At 37.1% G+C, this 13618-nt stretch overlaps 1 protein-coding gene across 1 annotated transcript in view; it reads left to right on the top strand.

Annotated features, from left to right (window-relative positions):
• Positions 1–1312: 1312 nt before the first annotated feature.
• LOC144371899 (acyl-coenzyme A oxidase-like protein) overlaps positions 1313–13618 on the top strand; it is a 44805-nt gene continuing 32499 nt past the window's right edge. The window contains exon 1 of the mRNA XM_078035201.1: positions 1313–1397. Coding sequence (XP_077891327.1) covers positions 1314–1397 — 84 coding nt within the window. The 5' untranslated portion in view covers position 1313. The remainder of the gene's footprint in view (positions 1398–13618) is intronic.

The raw sequence follows: 13618 nt of genomic DNA, 5'->3' as shown, positions 1-13618 counted from the left end.
ATTCTGGTGGCCTTCTGAAGACTCCTCTGCTTCTGTCACTACAGGTGGTTTATACTGTCCAGTTGTGATGCTGAGGAGCATAAAGGAAGGGCCAGGCCTTAGAGGGTTTTCCTCCTGGCAGGCAGCAGGGCTGATCCTCACAGATTTTCAGGGATCTGAGGGCAGCAGGACCCTGGAAGTTCAGGCTTCCGTAACTCCTGTGCCCATTTTCAGCAACAAAGCAGGTCCCCCAGGCAGTTGGTCCCTGAGGCTCAGATATATGAACTGCCCTGTGAGCACCCTTCTGTGAGTTTCTGTATCCTCTGTGGCTGGACAATTTTAATAGGGGTGAAATCTGACATTCTTTTTTTTTTCTTTTAATTTATTTTATTTTATTTTATTTTTTATTGGTTGTTCAGAACATTACAAAGCTCTTGACATATCATATTTCATACATTTAATTCAAGTGGGTTATGAACTCCCCTTTTTACCCCGTATACAGATTGCAGAATCATATCGGTTACACATCCACGTTTTTACATATTGCCATACTAGTGACTGTTGCATTCTGCTGCCTTTCCTATCCTCTACTATCCCCCCTCCTCTCCCCTCCCATCTTCTCTCTCTACCCTATCTACTGTAATTAATTTCTCTCCCTTGTTTATTTTCCTTTCCCCTCACTTCCTCTTATATGTAATTTTGTATAACAATGAGGGTCTCCTTCCATTTCCATGCAATTTCCCTTCTCTCTCCCTTTCCCTCCCACCTCTCCTCCCTGTTTAATGTTAATCTTTTTCTCATGCTCTTTCTCCCTGCTCTGTTCTTAGTTGCTCTCCTTATATCAAAGAAGACATTTGGCATTTGTTTTTTAGGGATTGGCTAGCTTCACTTAGCATAATCTGCTCTAATGCCATCCATTTCCCTGCAAATGCCATGATTTTGTCATTTTTTAGTGCTGAGTAATACTCCATTGTGTATAAATGCCACATTTTTTTAATCCATTCATCTATTGAAGGGCATCTTTCTGCATTTTTCCCCCCAAAGGAGATCAGTAGAGTGGAGGAAGGGGACAAGGGGGAGGCAGGAGGGAAGGGAGAGGGGGAGGAAATGCTGGGGATAATGTTAGTCAAATCACGTTGTTATATTGTGTGTGTGTGCAAATGTGTGACAATGAATCCCAATGTTATGTAAAACTATAATGCACCAATAAAAATATAGAAAAATTAATTTTCTGCATTTTTAATTTCAAAGAAAGTGTTAATCCTGTATAATGATGGGATTGCAAATTTAAAATGTGTTTCTTATTTTCTTTATTTCTTCTGCAATAGGGCTACATGATGGAAAACCGAATCTCAGACTTGAAGTGTGATGCAGATGTGTTTGTAACTTTCGAAGGTGACAATGTTGTCATGCTTCAGGTAAGGTTCCGGAAATGTTTATTCATTTTAAACAGCATAATTTTGAAGTTCAAGAGTTATCCAGCAATCTGTAGTGCTTCACATGTTTTATCTTCATCTGATGTCTTTATTTAATTGGCAGGTGTTTTCCTGTTAGGTACTTGATGTTTGCAGTAGCTGAACAGTGGATTAGATCATTGCTCTCAGCTTATCTTCAATGTCAAATTATATTTTTTGGTTTCAGAGAACTACTCGTATGTATTAAGTCAGATTTTTCTACTAAGAAGGCTCTTCCAAAGGAATATGGAAGCTCTCAAAGATGAACAGAAAAAGGACGTAAGATATCAAATTACAAAAGGAGGAGCCCGAACAACCTCACTAGTGATGAAAGAAATGTATCTTAGGAAAAATTGCAACACTGTTTTCTTTTCTCTGTCATATTGACTCATCCTCAAAAGCATATTGAAGCCCCATTGTTGGTGAGGGCACAAGGGGTCTCCTTGCATGTTGCTATTGGGCTGGGTATAATTTTACTCCTGGGACTCCACCCTAAAGTAATAATCCTAAATACAGCAAGACTTTAGGTACATTCTCACCAGTACATTATTTATGACAGCAATAATGCTAGAATCCAAATTTTCAACAATAGCAAAGTGATTTTATAAATCATATTCTGACCACTCAGTGGGGAGTTCTATAGCCTTTAAAATTGGACTGTTTGTAACAGAAATTAAAAACTTATGGTACATAAAATGATATAAAATAGTACATGGAATGTGATCAAAACTTTGTGTTTTTAAACAAGAAGAATGGGGACTTCTGGTCCACCAAGATGGACTAGCCCCATTCCTCACATGTTCCCTCTCAACCATTAGAAGACCTGCATGTAAAACAGCAAACCAGCAGGGAGACTGAAAGGGGACAGGGAGACGGCAGCTTCCAGGGTACTTCAGAATCTGAGGAATGGAGAGATGATAATTGATTTGGGTTTCCTTGTTGACTCCCATATATCCCAGTCAGGGTACATATCTCCTGGATTTTTAACAAGTGCCAACAAAATATACTCCAAGAAGAAGCCTGCTCCCCCTAGCTGAAGGACCAGGAAGATGGAGGCCTACCAGAAAATCATGTTGGCAATATCCACTGGACATCAGTTAGATAGAAGAAAAAACCTAACTACTTTCCCAATCCTACCCTTCCAACAATTTCAGCAGGTCCAGCTGGAAGCTGATCTTCTGTCTCATCCCTGACCCAACAAAGTCAGCAGAACCAAGTGGTAGCAATCCTGTTTCTCCACCCGGTGGTGTTGGTGGGTCTGAGTAGGGAGCTAATCTTCCTTCTTGCTCCTGGTGGCAGTAGGAAATGCTCAGCCTCTCCCATCATGGAGTGTCAGCAGGACTTTCTGGTGAACCAAGTTTCTACATCCACTATTCAGGTGATATAAGGTAGAACTAGTCACCATTATGCTTCAACTGCCCATTCTGGTGTCAGGGAGGGTGCAGTGGGGAGCAGAGTCCCAACCTCTACCTGACATCTTAGACTGAACCAGGAATAATAGGGGGTAGTTGACAGTTTATATTCTCTCCCTCCCTGGTGGTAGTTGGCCCACCAAGGAGCTGACACCCCATACAATACAGCAATAAGAATCCAAACAAGGTAGTGTGACCAGAGTTGGTGGATATTGTCATCTCTTCCCTCTCATCCTTCCCAGGCCCCCAAGGGGTCACATGAGAAGCTGAGCCACAATCTCACTTGACATCGATAGAATGAAGTGATTTTCTTTCCCCTCTGGGCTTCAGCAAAAGCCTCTCTCCTCACCCAGCCTTAACAAGGCATAATGGGGTGGTGGGAGATGGCAGTAACTGGCATTCTGACTCCTCCCTCCCACCCACCTGTATCATCAGGGCCAAGTGTGGGCTGAATTGTCAGCTACATGCAGACAGGGCGAGTTCCTGCTCTGCTTTTGCCAGGGCGCTGTTGGAGAGAGGCAGTAGAAAGATGGACATTCTACTAACCCAAGATTGAATAGAATTTCATAATGCAATATGCAAAGAGCCTGATGTAATTTTAAAAACTCACCTGTCATTACAAATAATCAGGAAATTTACAACTTAAATGAGAAAACCAACAGATACTGACATGGAGAAAAATCAGATCTTGGAATTATAAGACAAGAATTTTAAAGTCCCTATGATAGAAGTGCTCAGGTGATAATAACATATGCATCTGAAACAAATAGAAACAACAGAAAAATATCAACAGAAATATAGGATAGTTGAAAGGGGGGCCAAATACAAATTATAGAATTGAAAAATAAAATAACTGAAATAATAAGTTTGTAGAATGACCCCAGAGATAGAGTAGAGAAGACAGAGAATGGAATCCATGAACTTGAGGGAAGATCAATAGAATTTACCCAATCCAAATAACAGAGAACTTAGAAATGAACAGGGTTGTAGGGACCTGTATAACTATAGCAAAAGAACTAGAATTTGGTGGCTCCATTCTCAATCTTCTGAGGTATCTCCATGCTGCTTTCCAAAGCAATTGTACCAATCTGCAATCCCACCAGCAATGTTTAAGTGTACCTTTTCCCCCATATCCTCACCAACATTTATTATTATTTTTATTCTTTATGATCATCATTCTGACTTGAGTGAGATAAAATCTCAGTATAGTTTCAATTTGCATTTCCCTGATTGCTAAAGATGTTAAACATTTTTTTTTTCATATACTTGTTGGCCATTTGTATTTCTTCTTTTCAGAAATGTCTGTTTAAATATTTTACCCAATTAGTGATTGGATTTTCTGTGTTTTTTGTTTGTTTGTTTGTTTATTGTTAAAGTTTTTGAGTTCTTTATATATTCTGAATATCAATCCTCTGTCAGAAGAGTAGCTGACAAAACTTTCTCTTATTCTCTAGGCTCTTTTCCACACTCTTAGTTGTTTTCTTTGTGTTACAGAAGCTTTTTAATTTTATGCCATTCCACCAGCTCTCCCACTCCTTGGTATTTATCCAAAAGAACTAAAATCAGCACACTACAATGATACATGTATATCAGGGTTTATGGTAATGCAATAGTCAAGTTATGGAACCAGCCTTGATGCCTGTCCACAGGCAAATGGGCAAAGAAAATATAGTATATATGTTCAATGAAGTTTTATTCAGCCATAAAGAGGAATGAAATTAGTCATTTTCAGGTAAATAGATGAAACTAGAAAACATCAAACTAAGTGAAATAAGCCAGCTTCAGAAAGTCAAAAGTCAAATATTTTGTTTCATATGTGGAAACTGGAGAGAAAGAGAATTTTAAAACGGCAATTTCAAGAAAATAGAAGAGAAATCAATAAAGTAAAGGAAGAGGATCAAGAAAGAGGGAGAAGGGGCTGGATTAGCTCAGTGGTAGAGCAAAAGGCCCTGGGTTCGATCCTTAGCACGACATAAAGATAAACAATTAAAAATAAAGTTTTTTTTTTTTTTTTTTTTTTTTTTTTTTTTTTTTTAAAGGAGAAGGATGGAGGAGTATTGGGGAATTAAACTTCCAAATGATGCTATATCTGTGTATAAGCATACTATAATGGATCCATATATAAATATACACTACCTAAAATAATAGAAGAGAAATCAGTAGAGTATAGGAAGTAGATCTGGAGGAGGAAAGAGAGATGGGAAAGGGAAGGTACTGGGGAAGGAGATCGATTGAGTTATGTGCATGTATGAATCACACTGTTATGGATAAGAATAATGCACCAATAAAAAAGAGAACTAGTGTTTGTAGCATCAATCTCAGAGAGGAAAGAAGGACCAAGGATGAACAAGAACTCAAGGAAATAAAGCCCTAAAACATCCCAAATTTGTTGAAATATATACAACTGCAGAACCAAGCAATAAATGGACCCCAAAAAGATCAAACCTAAGAAATTCACTTCAAGACATGTCATAATTAAACTCATTTAAACTCAAAACCAAAGTTTGAGTTTCTATTCAAAAGTAGATAAAAAGAAATGATGCATTATAGGGGACATCAATTCAAGTGGCAGCAGATTTCTCATATGAAACCATGGAGGCCAGAAGAAAGTGGCACAACATTTTCAATTTCTGCAAAAAAAAAAAAAAAGAACCATCAGTGAAAAATTCTGTATGAGGAAAATATATTTCCAGATTGAAGGAGAGATAAAGACATTGTCATATTAAGGAATGCAAAGAGAATTTGTTGCTGGCAAATCTGCTCTTAAAAATGTAGCTAATGGAGATAAGCATGTAGCTCTGTGGTAGAATGATTACCTAGCACAAGAGAGATCCTGAGTTCCAGCACCACATATGCATGCACACACACACACACACACACACACACACACACACACACACACACGTCAAAGAAAGTTCTCTAGAGAAAATAGGAAATGATAATGGAAGAAGGCTTAGAACTTCCAAAAGAATAGAAGAGCAGTGAAATGGATAGGGGTAAATATAATATACTGTCCCTTCTTGTAATCAGGTTTATAAATTATATTTGATGTTTGAGACAATAATTATAACACCTTTTGATATATTGTTCAATGTATATAGAGAAAATACTTCTGAAAATCATATTTTAAAAGTGAGAGTGTAAAGAACCCTAAGTGGAAATAAAATTTCTGAGGGGAAAAGAGAATGTAACCAATGATTGAAGACTTCAACATATCACTCTCAGCAGCTGACAGAACTACCAGATAGAAAATCAGAAAAGAGGTGGATAAACTGAACACATTTGAGCAACAGGACTTAATTAACATGGACAGAACAGTTCACCTAACAAGAGCAGAATGGGTGTTTTGCAAGCACTCAAGGAACATTCACCAAGATAAACTATATCCTGAGCTATGAAATAAACCTTAAAAAATTTTTAAAATAATGATGTGGAATATATTTTCTGACCATAATAGAATGAAACTAAAATTAATAACCAAAAGATAAAAGAAATGTTTCCAAATACATAGAAACGAAGAAAAACATTTTTAAAAATCCTGAGGTCAAACAGAAAGTCTCAAAGAAACTTTAAAAATACATATAAATGAGTAAAAATTCTGACACAACATATCAAAATATGTGGGATACAGATAAAGCTGTGTTGAGAGGGAAGTTCATAGCACCAAAGGCTTACTTTAGAGAATAGGAAAGGTCTCAAGCCAGTCATCTGAGTTTCTACTTCAAGAAAATAGTGAATAAAGAACAAAATAAGTACAAACTAAGAACATGAAAGGGTATAATATATATAGGAGCATAGATTCATGAAATTGAAAGCAGGGGACTAGTAGGGGAAATGTATGAAACAAAACAGGTTCTTTCAGAGGAAAAAAATCAATAGAGTTGATAGCACTCTAAAAAGAATGGTAAAGATAAAAAGTTTCAAATCACCAATGTCAGAAGTGTAATAGTATATATATTGTTAGAGTTCATATAGTCATTAAAAGAATAATGAGAGAATATTAGACAGTAACACTTGTAAATTGGATAACTTAGAAGAAATGGACTGAGATTCCTCAAAAGCCACCAACCACTCAAACTTAACAATGTTGAAATCAGCAACCTGAACAGGTCTGTAATATTAAAGTAATTCAATTTTAATAATAACAGAAAAGCTCCTGAAGAAATCCTCAGACCTAGGTTTAGTTGGAGAATTCTAGCCAACATTTAAGATATTTTAAACAATCTCCTGCATAAAATAGGAAAGAACACTTCTGAGATCATTTTAGGGTCTGGAATTGCCCTTGATCCTAAAACTAGACAAAGACAGTACAAAAAAGGCAAAACTATATACCAATATCTCTCATAAACTTAGATACAGAAATCCTCAACAACACATTAGCAAGTTGAATCTGGCAGTGTATAAAATGAAATATATACACTATAACCTGGGAAAATTTATTTCTGATATGCAAAGTTGCCTCAATAAATGCAATTTATTCTATCAATAGATTAAAAAAGAAAAAATTATATGATAGCTCTATACAGAAAAAAATTTGACAAAACCCAATAATCTTTCATGATTAAAAACTCTTAGTAAACTAGGAAGCAAGGGAATTTCCTCAATCTAATAAAATTATGTATAAAACTTATAACTAATATCATGATTAGTAGTAGAACACTGAATAATTGACTTCCAAAGTCAGGAAAAAGGCTCAAAAGTTGACTATTACCATTGTCATTCAACATAGTGCTGGAAGTCTTAGTTGCAATAAGGTGGGAAAAATAAAATACGAAATTAGAAAGGAAGAAAAATTTTTAAAAATCCCTATTTGCCAATTACACAGTTGTCTACATGGAAAATCCCAAAGAATGTTCAAAAAGACTACCAGAACTTACTGAGTTCAGCAAGATTCAGAATAAAAATTGATATACAAAGATCAATTGCTTTTCTATATACTAAACATGAACATATGGAAAATGAAATTTAAAATACAATACCATTTACAATTGTTCCAAAGAAACTGAAATGCCTAAGTATAAATCTAACACAACAAGTATAAGATTTATATGCTGAAAATCACAACACCTGCTAAATTATGTCAAAGAAGACCTAAATAGATGGAAAGACATACTATGTTCATGGATTAGAAAACTCTGCATGGGAAAGATGTCAGTACTCTTCATATCTATAGATTTAATGTAATTTCTGTCAAAATTACAAAATAAGATTATTTTGGACAAGTTTATTCTAAAATTTACATGGAAAAACACAAGACCTAAAATAGCTAAAATAAAATTCTGAAAAATAAGAATCAAGTAAGATGAATTACTCTATCAAACATTGAGACTCATTAGATAACTATAGCAATCCATATGGTATATGGTGAAGAGATAAACACACAGATAAATGGAAGAGAAATTTCTGGGCCCCCAGAAATGGGCCCATAAAAATGGGACTTGTTGATTTTTTTTAAAATGAGAAGCAATTCAGTAGAAGAAAGACAGTATTTTCAACAAGTAATACTGAATTAAATGGATACCCTGAGACAATAAAATGAACCTCAATCTAAGTCTCACACATTATTAAAAATTAACTCAAAATGGATTATTGACTTAAATGTAACTTGTGAAATTATAGAACTTTTTAAAAAAAATGTAGAAAAGAATTCTTGAGACCAGGAGCTAAAAAAAAGCTATTTTAAACCTGACATTGGAAATATAGTTCATAACTAAAAAAATTGATGAACTGAACTTCATCAAAACTTAAACTTTTGTCCTGTGAAAGACTCTACGATCTTTCTACTGTTGAATTTTGAGAGTTCTTTATATATGCTAGACCCAAGTCCTCTGTTGGACATGTCATTAGCAAATATGTTCTCCCTGCCTTACTTTTCTAGAGAGTAATTAATTGATTAATTTCTAGAGAGTCGAAAGGATGGAATACAATTGATTGATGAATTCAGGGGGATGTAGCTGGAGGTAAAGTTATTTCTCTTGGCCTTTATCTGAAGAGATGTTGGACCCAGGAACTGCCCAATAGCAGGTCTGCAGTTTGCCACATCCAAGCACCTGACTACAGGAAGTGCATCTGGTCACAGCTCCTGACACCTGCTGTGGGCAGAACACTCAAGCCCAGGGAGGGCTTAGGCACCTCAAGACCAAGATCCCTAGGTACATTCACTTAGAGATGGGGGCGGGGGGGAATCAGCCTGTTGCTTGTCGTCACTGGACACACACTGTATGCCCTGCTGTGCTCCCAAAGTTTTCAAGCCACTTGGCATCCAGAATCAATGCCAGTATCATGGCAGGGCTGTATCATGCCACAGCCTGCACCATTCAGCTGCCCTTATTCTTATATATTGGTATCCACTCACCCTAGAGAGGCTGCCGTTCTCTGTCCTGGATTGTGCTTTGGCTCTCCTAGCTGAAGTCAAGAGGGGAAATTGAGAAGACTAAAGGCAGAAAATAGCAAGTGAGTTTCACAGTATTCTGGTATTACCTACAGGGCTTGCACATCGTACCCTGAAGTGAAACTCTTGCAGTCCTAGAGTTCCTAGCGATGTTGGGGTTGCTGGTCCAAGACGGGGAAAATGTGTTTTCCATTTCCTGCAGGCTTTCTTTTAAGCCAAATAGAAGGTTTTCTGACCATTCCATTATTTCCCAGGGCAGAGGCTGTAAGCCTTTGGTGAAATTTAATTACATCCTTCACCAAATCCAATTATGACCTACACCCATGAAATCCCATTATAAATTTATTTTGCTTCATTAGAGATACATCAAGACAGGTCCTCTCCTAATCCTTTCTGGCAGATCTCCTAAACAATGTTACTCAGAGGCTTTGCACATATTGTTCATCACCCTGCAGTGCACATAAGCAAAAATGCAAATGACCTACTGTTAACTTACTTAATGATCAAGCAGGGGCACCTTCTTGCTGCCTGGTCAGAGTGCTTGTGTTGTAGACTTGTGTCTCAGGGCTGCTGATATCAAGTATGTGTGCTTCCTGGCTGGAAGCTTGGCAGAGGTGCTACTAATCCTGAGATCCTGAAAGCAAAGAGTATTTCTCCAAGCAAGTGAGCGCTGGGTCATTCTAGTGCCAGATATAACAGGCAGCCATGAGAACAAAACCTCTTGTACTTTTTCCATGTTTAAAACTCCAGATCTTAGATTCAGCCAAGATGTAGTGTTAGGACAGGCCTTGATGCAGGGGCTGAGGAGGCCAGCCTTCCTTGCTGGCCTGAGCTGTGCTATTGCAGCAGGCCCACAGAAGCTATCAAGTAGTAGTGGAGTGTTAGCCATTGATCTTTTGTAGTTTCATTTAAACTTAAACTGAAGGGGAGGGGGGGAAAAGACCAAATTGTTATCAGATTTTCTATTTAAAAAAAAAAAAGCAGATTATATAGGAATCTTAAAACCCTGACGGTATTTTCCTAAAGATATTCAGAGAATGAACAATCAATCATCATCAGATACATTTTTTTCCTTATTTGCAATGTTTACAATGAAAAAATTCAAGAGAAAGTTGGGAGACTAGTATAACAATGCAACAAAAAGTTGGGAGGCTAGTACAATCAAAATCTGGGCCCACCTGTTTTCATCATAGGTCAACAGTGTTGTCATATTAAAATTTCTACTTTCTTACCATCTATGCACGAGTGTAAGTGTGAGTGTGGGTGTGGGTGTGTGGGTATGTGCATGTGCATGCACACACAAAGCCATTTAGAAGTATATTGTAGACATCAAGACACTTCATCCCTAACAATTTTAACATTTGTGTTCTAAAATTAAGGGCCTTTTCTTATAAAACATCATCACACTTAAAAAAAAAATAATTCCATATCATCTAATAAATTCATCAGACATGACAAATCATCAACAGCATGAAAAAGAAAGTGCCAAATGGACAAAGAGAACAACTGGAACTAGAGGAAGAAAAGCAGCTGCACGAATCACTGCCTGTAGAGATGTGTGATGCTATTGAACAAGAACAGCCTGCTAGTTTGGAGATTCCTGGGAAAGCTGGGAATGGAACCACCATTTGACCCTGCTATTGCCCTTCTCGGACTATTTCCTGAAGACCTTAAAAGAGCATGCTACAGGGATGCTGCCATATCGATGTTCATAGCAGCACAATTCACAATAGCTAGACTGTGGAACCAACCCAGATGCCCTTCAATAGATGAATGGATAAAAAAAATGTGGCATCTTTACACAATGGAGTACTATGCAGCAATAAAAAATGACAAAATCATAGAATTTGCAGGGAAATGGATGGCACTAGAGCAGATTATGCTTAGTGAAGCTAGTCAATCCCTAAAAAACAAATACCAAATGTCTTCTTTGATATAATGAGAGCAACCATGAACAGAGCAAGGAGGAAGAGCAGGAAGAAAAGACTAACATTTAACAGAGTCATGAGATGGGAGGGAAAGGGAGAGAAAAGGGAAATTGCATGGAAATGAAGGGAGACCCTCATTGCTATACAAAATTACATATAAGAGGTTATGAGCGGAATGGGAAAATAAACAAGGAGAGTAATGAATTACAGTAGATGGGGTAGAGAGAGAAGAAGGGAGGGGAGGGGAGGGGGGATAGTACGGGATAGGAAAGGTAGCAGAATACAACAATTACTAATTGGGCATTATGTAAAACTGTGGATGTATAACCGATGTGATTCTGCATTTGGGGGAAAATTGGGAGTTCATAACCCACTTCAATCTAATGTATGAAAATATGATATGTCAAGAGCTTTGTAATGTTGTGAACAACCAATAAAAAAAAAATAAATAAATAAAAAAAAAAATAAAATAAAAAAAAAAAAAAAAGAACAGCCTGCTATGAAAAAGGGCATTCAGAGAATCCTAAAATGCCTTGCAAATTAGAAGCACACAATTGCAAAACAGTCACAGACAAAAACAAAATCTAATCTGAGGGTTAAAGGACCAATTTGAGAAAAGTTCCCGATTTGAAGACCAGGAAGAACAAGGGAAAAGGAGTGAAAGGGCAAGAGATGTGAATGATGGGTCCAGGGGATCTGTGACATTCACGAGAGAGGGAGCCAAGAATATAGCCAGGCAGGCAAAACCAGAGATCTAAATAAAGAGTGTCCCAGATCTGAAGACAGGCACAAGCCTCAGGCATGGTGGAACCCACTGGAAAAGATCAAAGAGCCTGGAGAATTTTACAACATCTAGTAAGGACAAAGAAGGGCCCCAAGCCTCAGGCCAAGTCATGTTAGATCACTTACTTAAAAGGGAGAGTCAGATTGACCTCAGGCCTCCCAGCAGCAGTACCAAGGATGAATCAGCCCTTCTCAGCTCTAATGTACCCTGGGGATCTTGTTCAAGTTCAGATTTTGGGGTGGGGAACTGTGTGTTGCCAACAAGCACCTCAGTGATGCCCCATGACTGCTGGCCTATGGACCACACTTTGGAGGCAAGGGTCTGGAGTAACATTTAGAGTCCTGAGGGAAGTTATATCAAATGCAAAATTTCATAGCTGGTTGAATTACCAATGAAATATGAGGCAAAATAAAGACAGATTTTCAAATGCTCAAGAAGTTTACCTGCCATGAATTTGCTGAAAAAATATTACTTGTGAATGAATTGCAGAAAAGCAGAAAAGGAAACAAAAATTTATATATTTATTTGAAATTGTTGTAGTTTCATTAACATATGTGATTGTACATATTAATGGACTTCAGTAGGATATTTCAATATATGCATACAGCATGCACTGATTAAATCCAGCTTCCCTTTATCCACCCACCTTCCCAACCTCTAGTGATCACTTTTCTACATTCCTATCATCTTTCTTTTTTTTTTTTTTAGCTTCTATGTATGAGACAGAATATGTACCTTTACCTTTCTGTGTCTGGCTTATTTCATTAAATAAAATGCTCTTTAGTCCCATCCATTTTGTTACAAATGATAGTTTTCATCTTCTTTAATGATGAAAATTATTCCTGTGTGTGTGTGTGTGTGTGTGTGTGTGCTTGCACGCTCGCATACACAATCCATTTATCCATTGATGGGCACATAGACTGATTCCATATTTTAGTTATGAACAGTGCAGCCATAAGTATGGGTGTACAGTTATGTTTTTGGTATGCTGATTTCATGTCCTTTGGATATGTACCCAGAAGAGGGACATTGGATCATATGGTAGATACATTCTTAAACTTTTAAAGAACCTTCATGCTGTTCTCTGTAGTGGGTGATCTCATTTACATCCTCACCAACAGTGTGAGAGCGTTCTTTTTTCTCCATATCCATATATTTTTAATTTTTTTTTGATAGCAGCCATTCTAGCTGGGTGAGATACCATCTCACGGCAGTTTTGATTTGCATTCCTGGAGGCTCATGACATTGAACATTTTTCATGTATTTGCTGGCCATTTTTATTTCTTTCTTTGACAAGTATTTATTCAGATGTTTTGTCCATTTTTAATCATGGCTATTACTCCTTGTTCTGATGAATAGAAATTATTTTCTCTGGCTCTATAGGTTGTTTCTACACTTTGTAGGCAGTTACTTTCGCTGTACAGAAGGTATCTAATTTGACGTAATCCCATTTCTCTATTTTTCTTTTTGATTCCTCTGCTTTTATGGTTACATTAAAAAAATATCATTGCCTATACCAATGTCTTGAAGTCTTTCCCCTATGTTTTCATATAGTAGTTTTAGGACTTGCAGTTAGGTTTTTGATCCATTTTGAGTTGATTTTTATACAGAGTGAGAGATGGGGGTCAAATTATCTCTGTAGATGATATGATTCTATACATAGAAAAAAA

This window comes from Ictidomys tridecemlineatus, chromosome Y (genome assembly GCF_052094955.1).
Source record: "Ictidomys tridecemlineatus isolate mIctTri1 chromosome Y, mIctTri1.hap1, whole genome shotgun sequence".
Taxonomy (NCBI): domain Eukaryota; kingdom Metazoa; phylum Chordata; class Mammalia; order Rodentia; family Sciuridae; genus Ictidomys; species Ictidomys tridecemlineatus.
The sequence above is the reverse complement of the archived record's forward strand: the minus strand, read 5'-3'. Positions and strand labels throughout refer to the sequence as shown.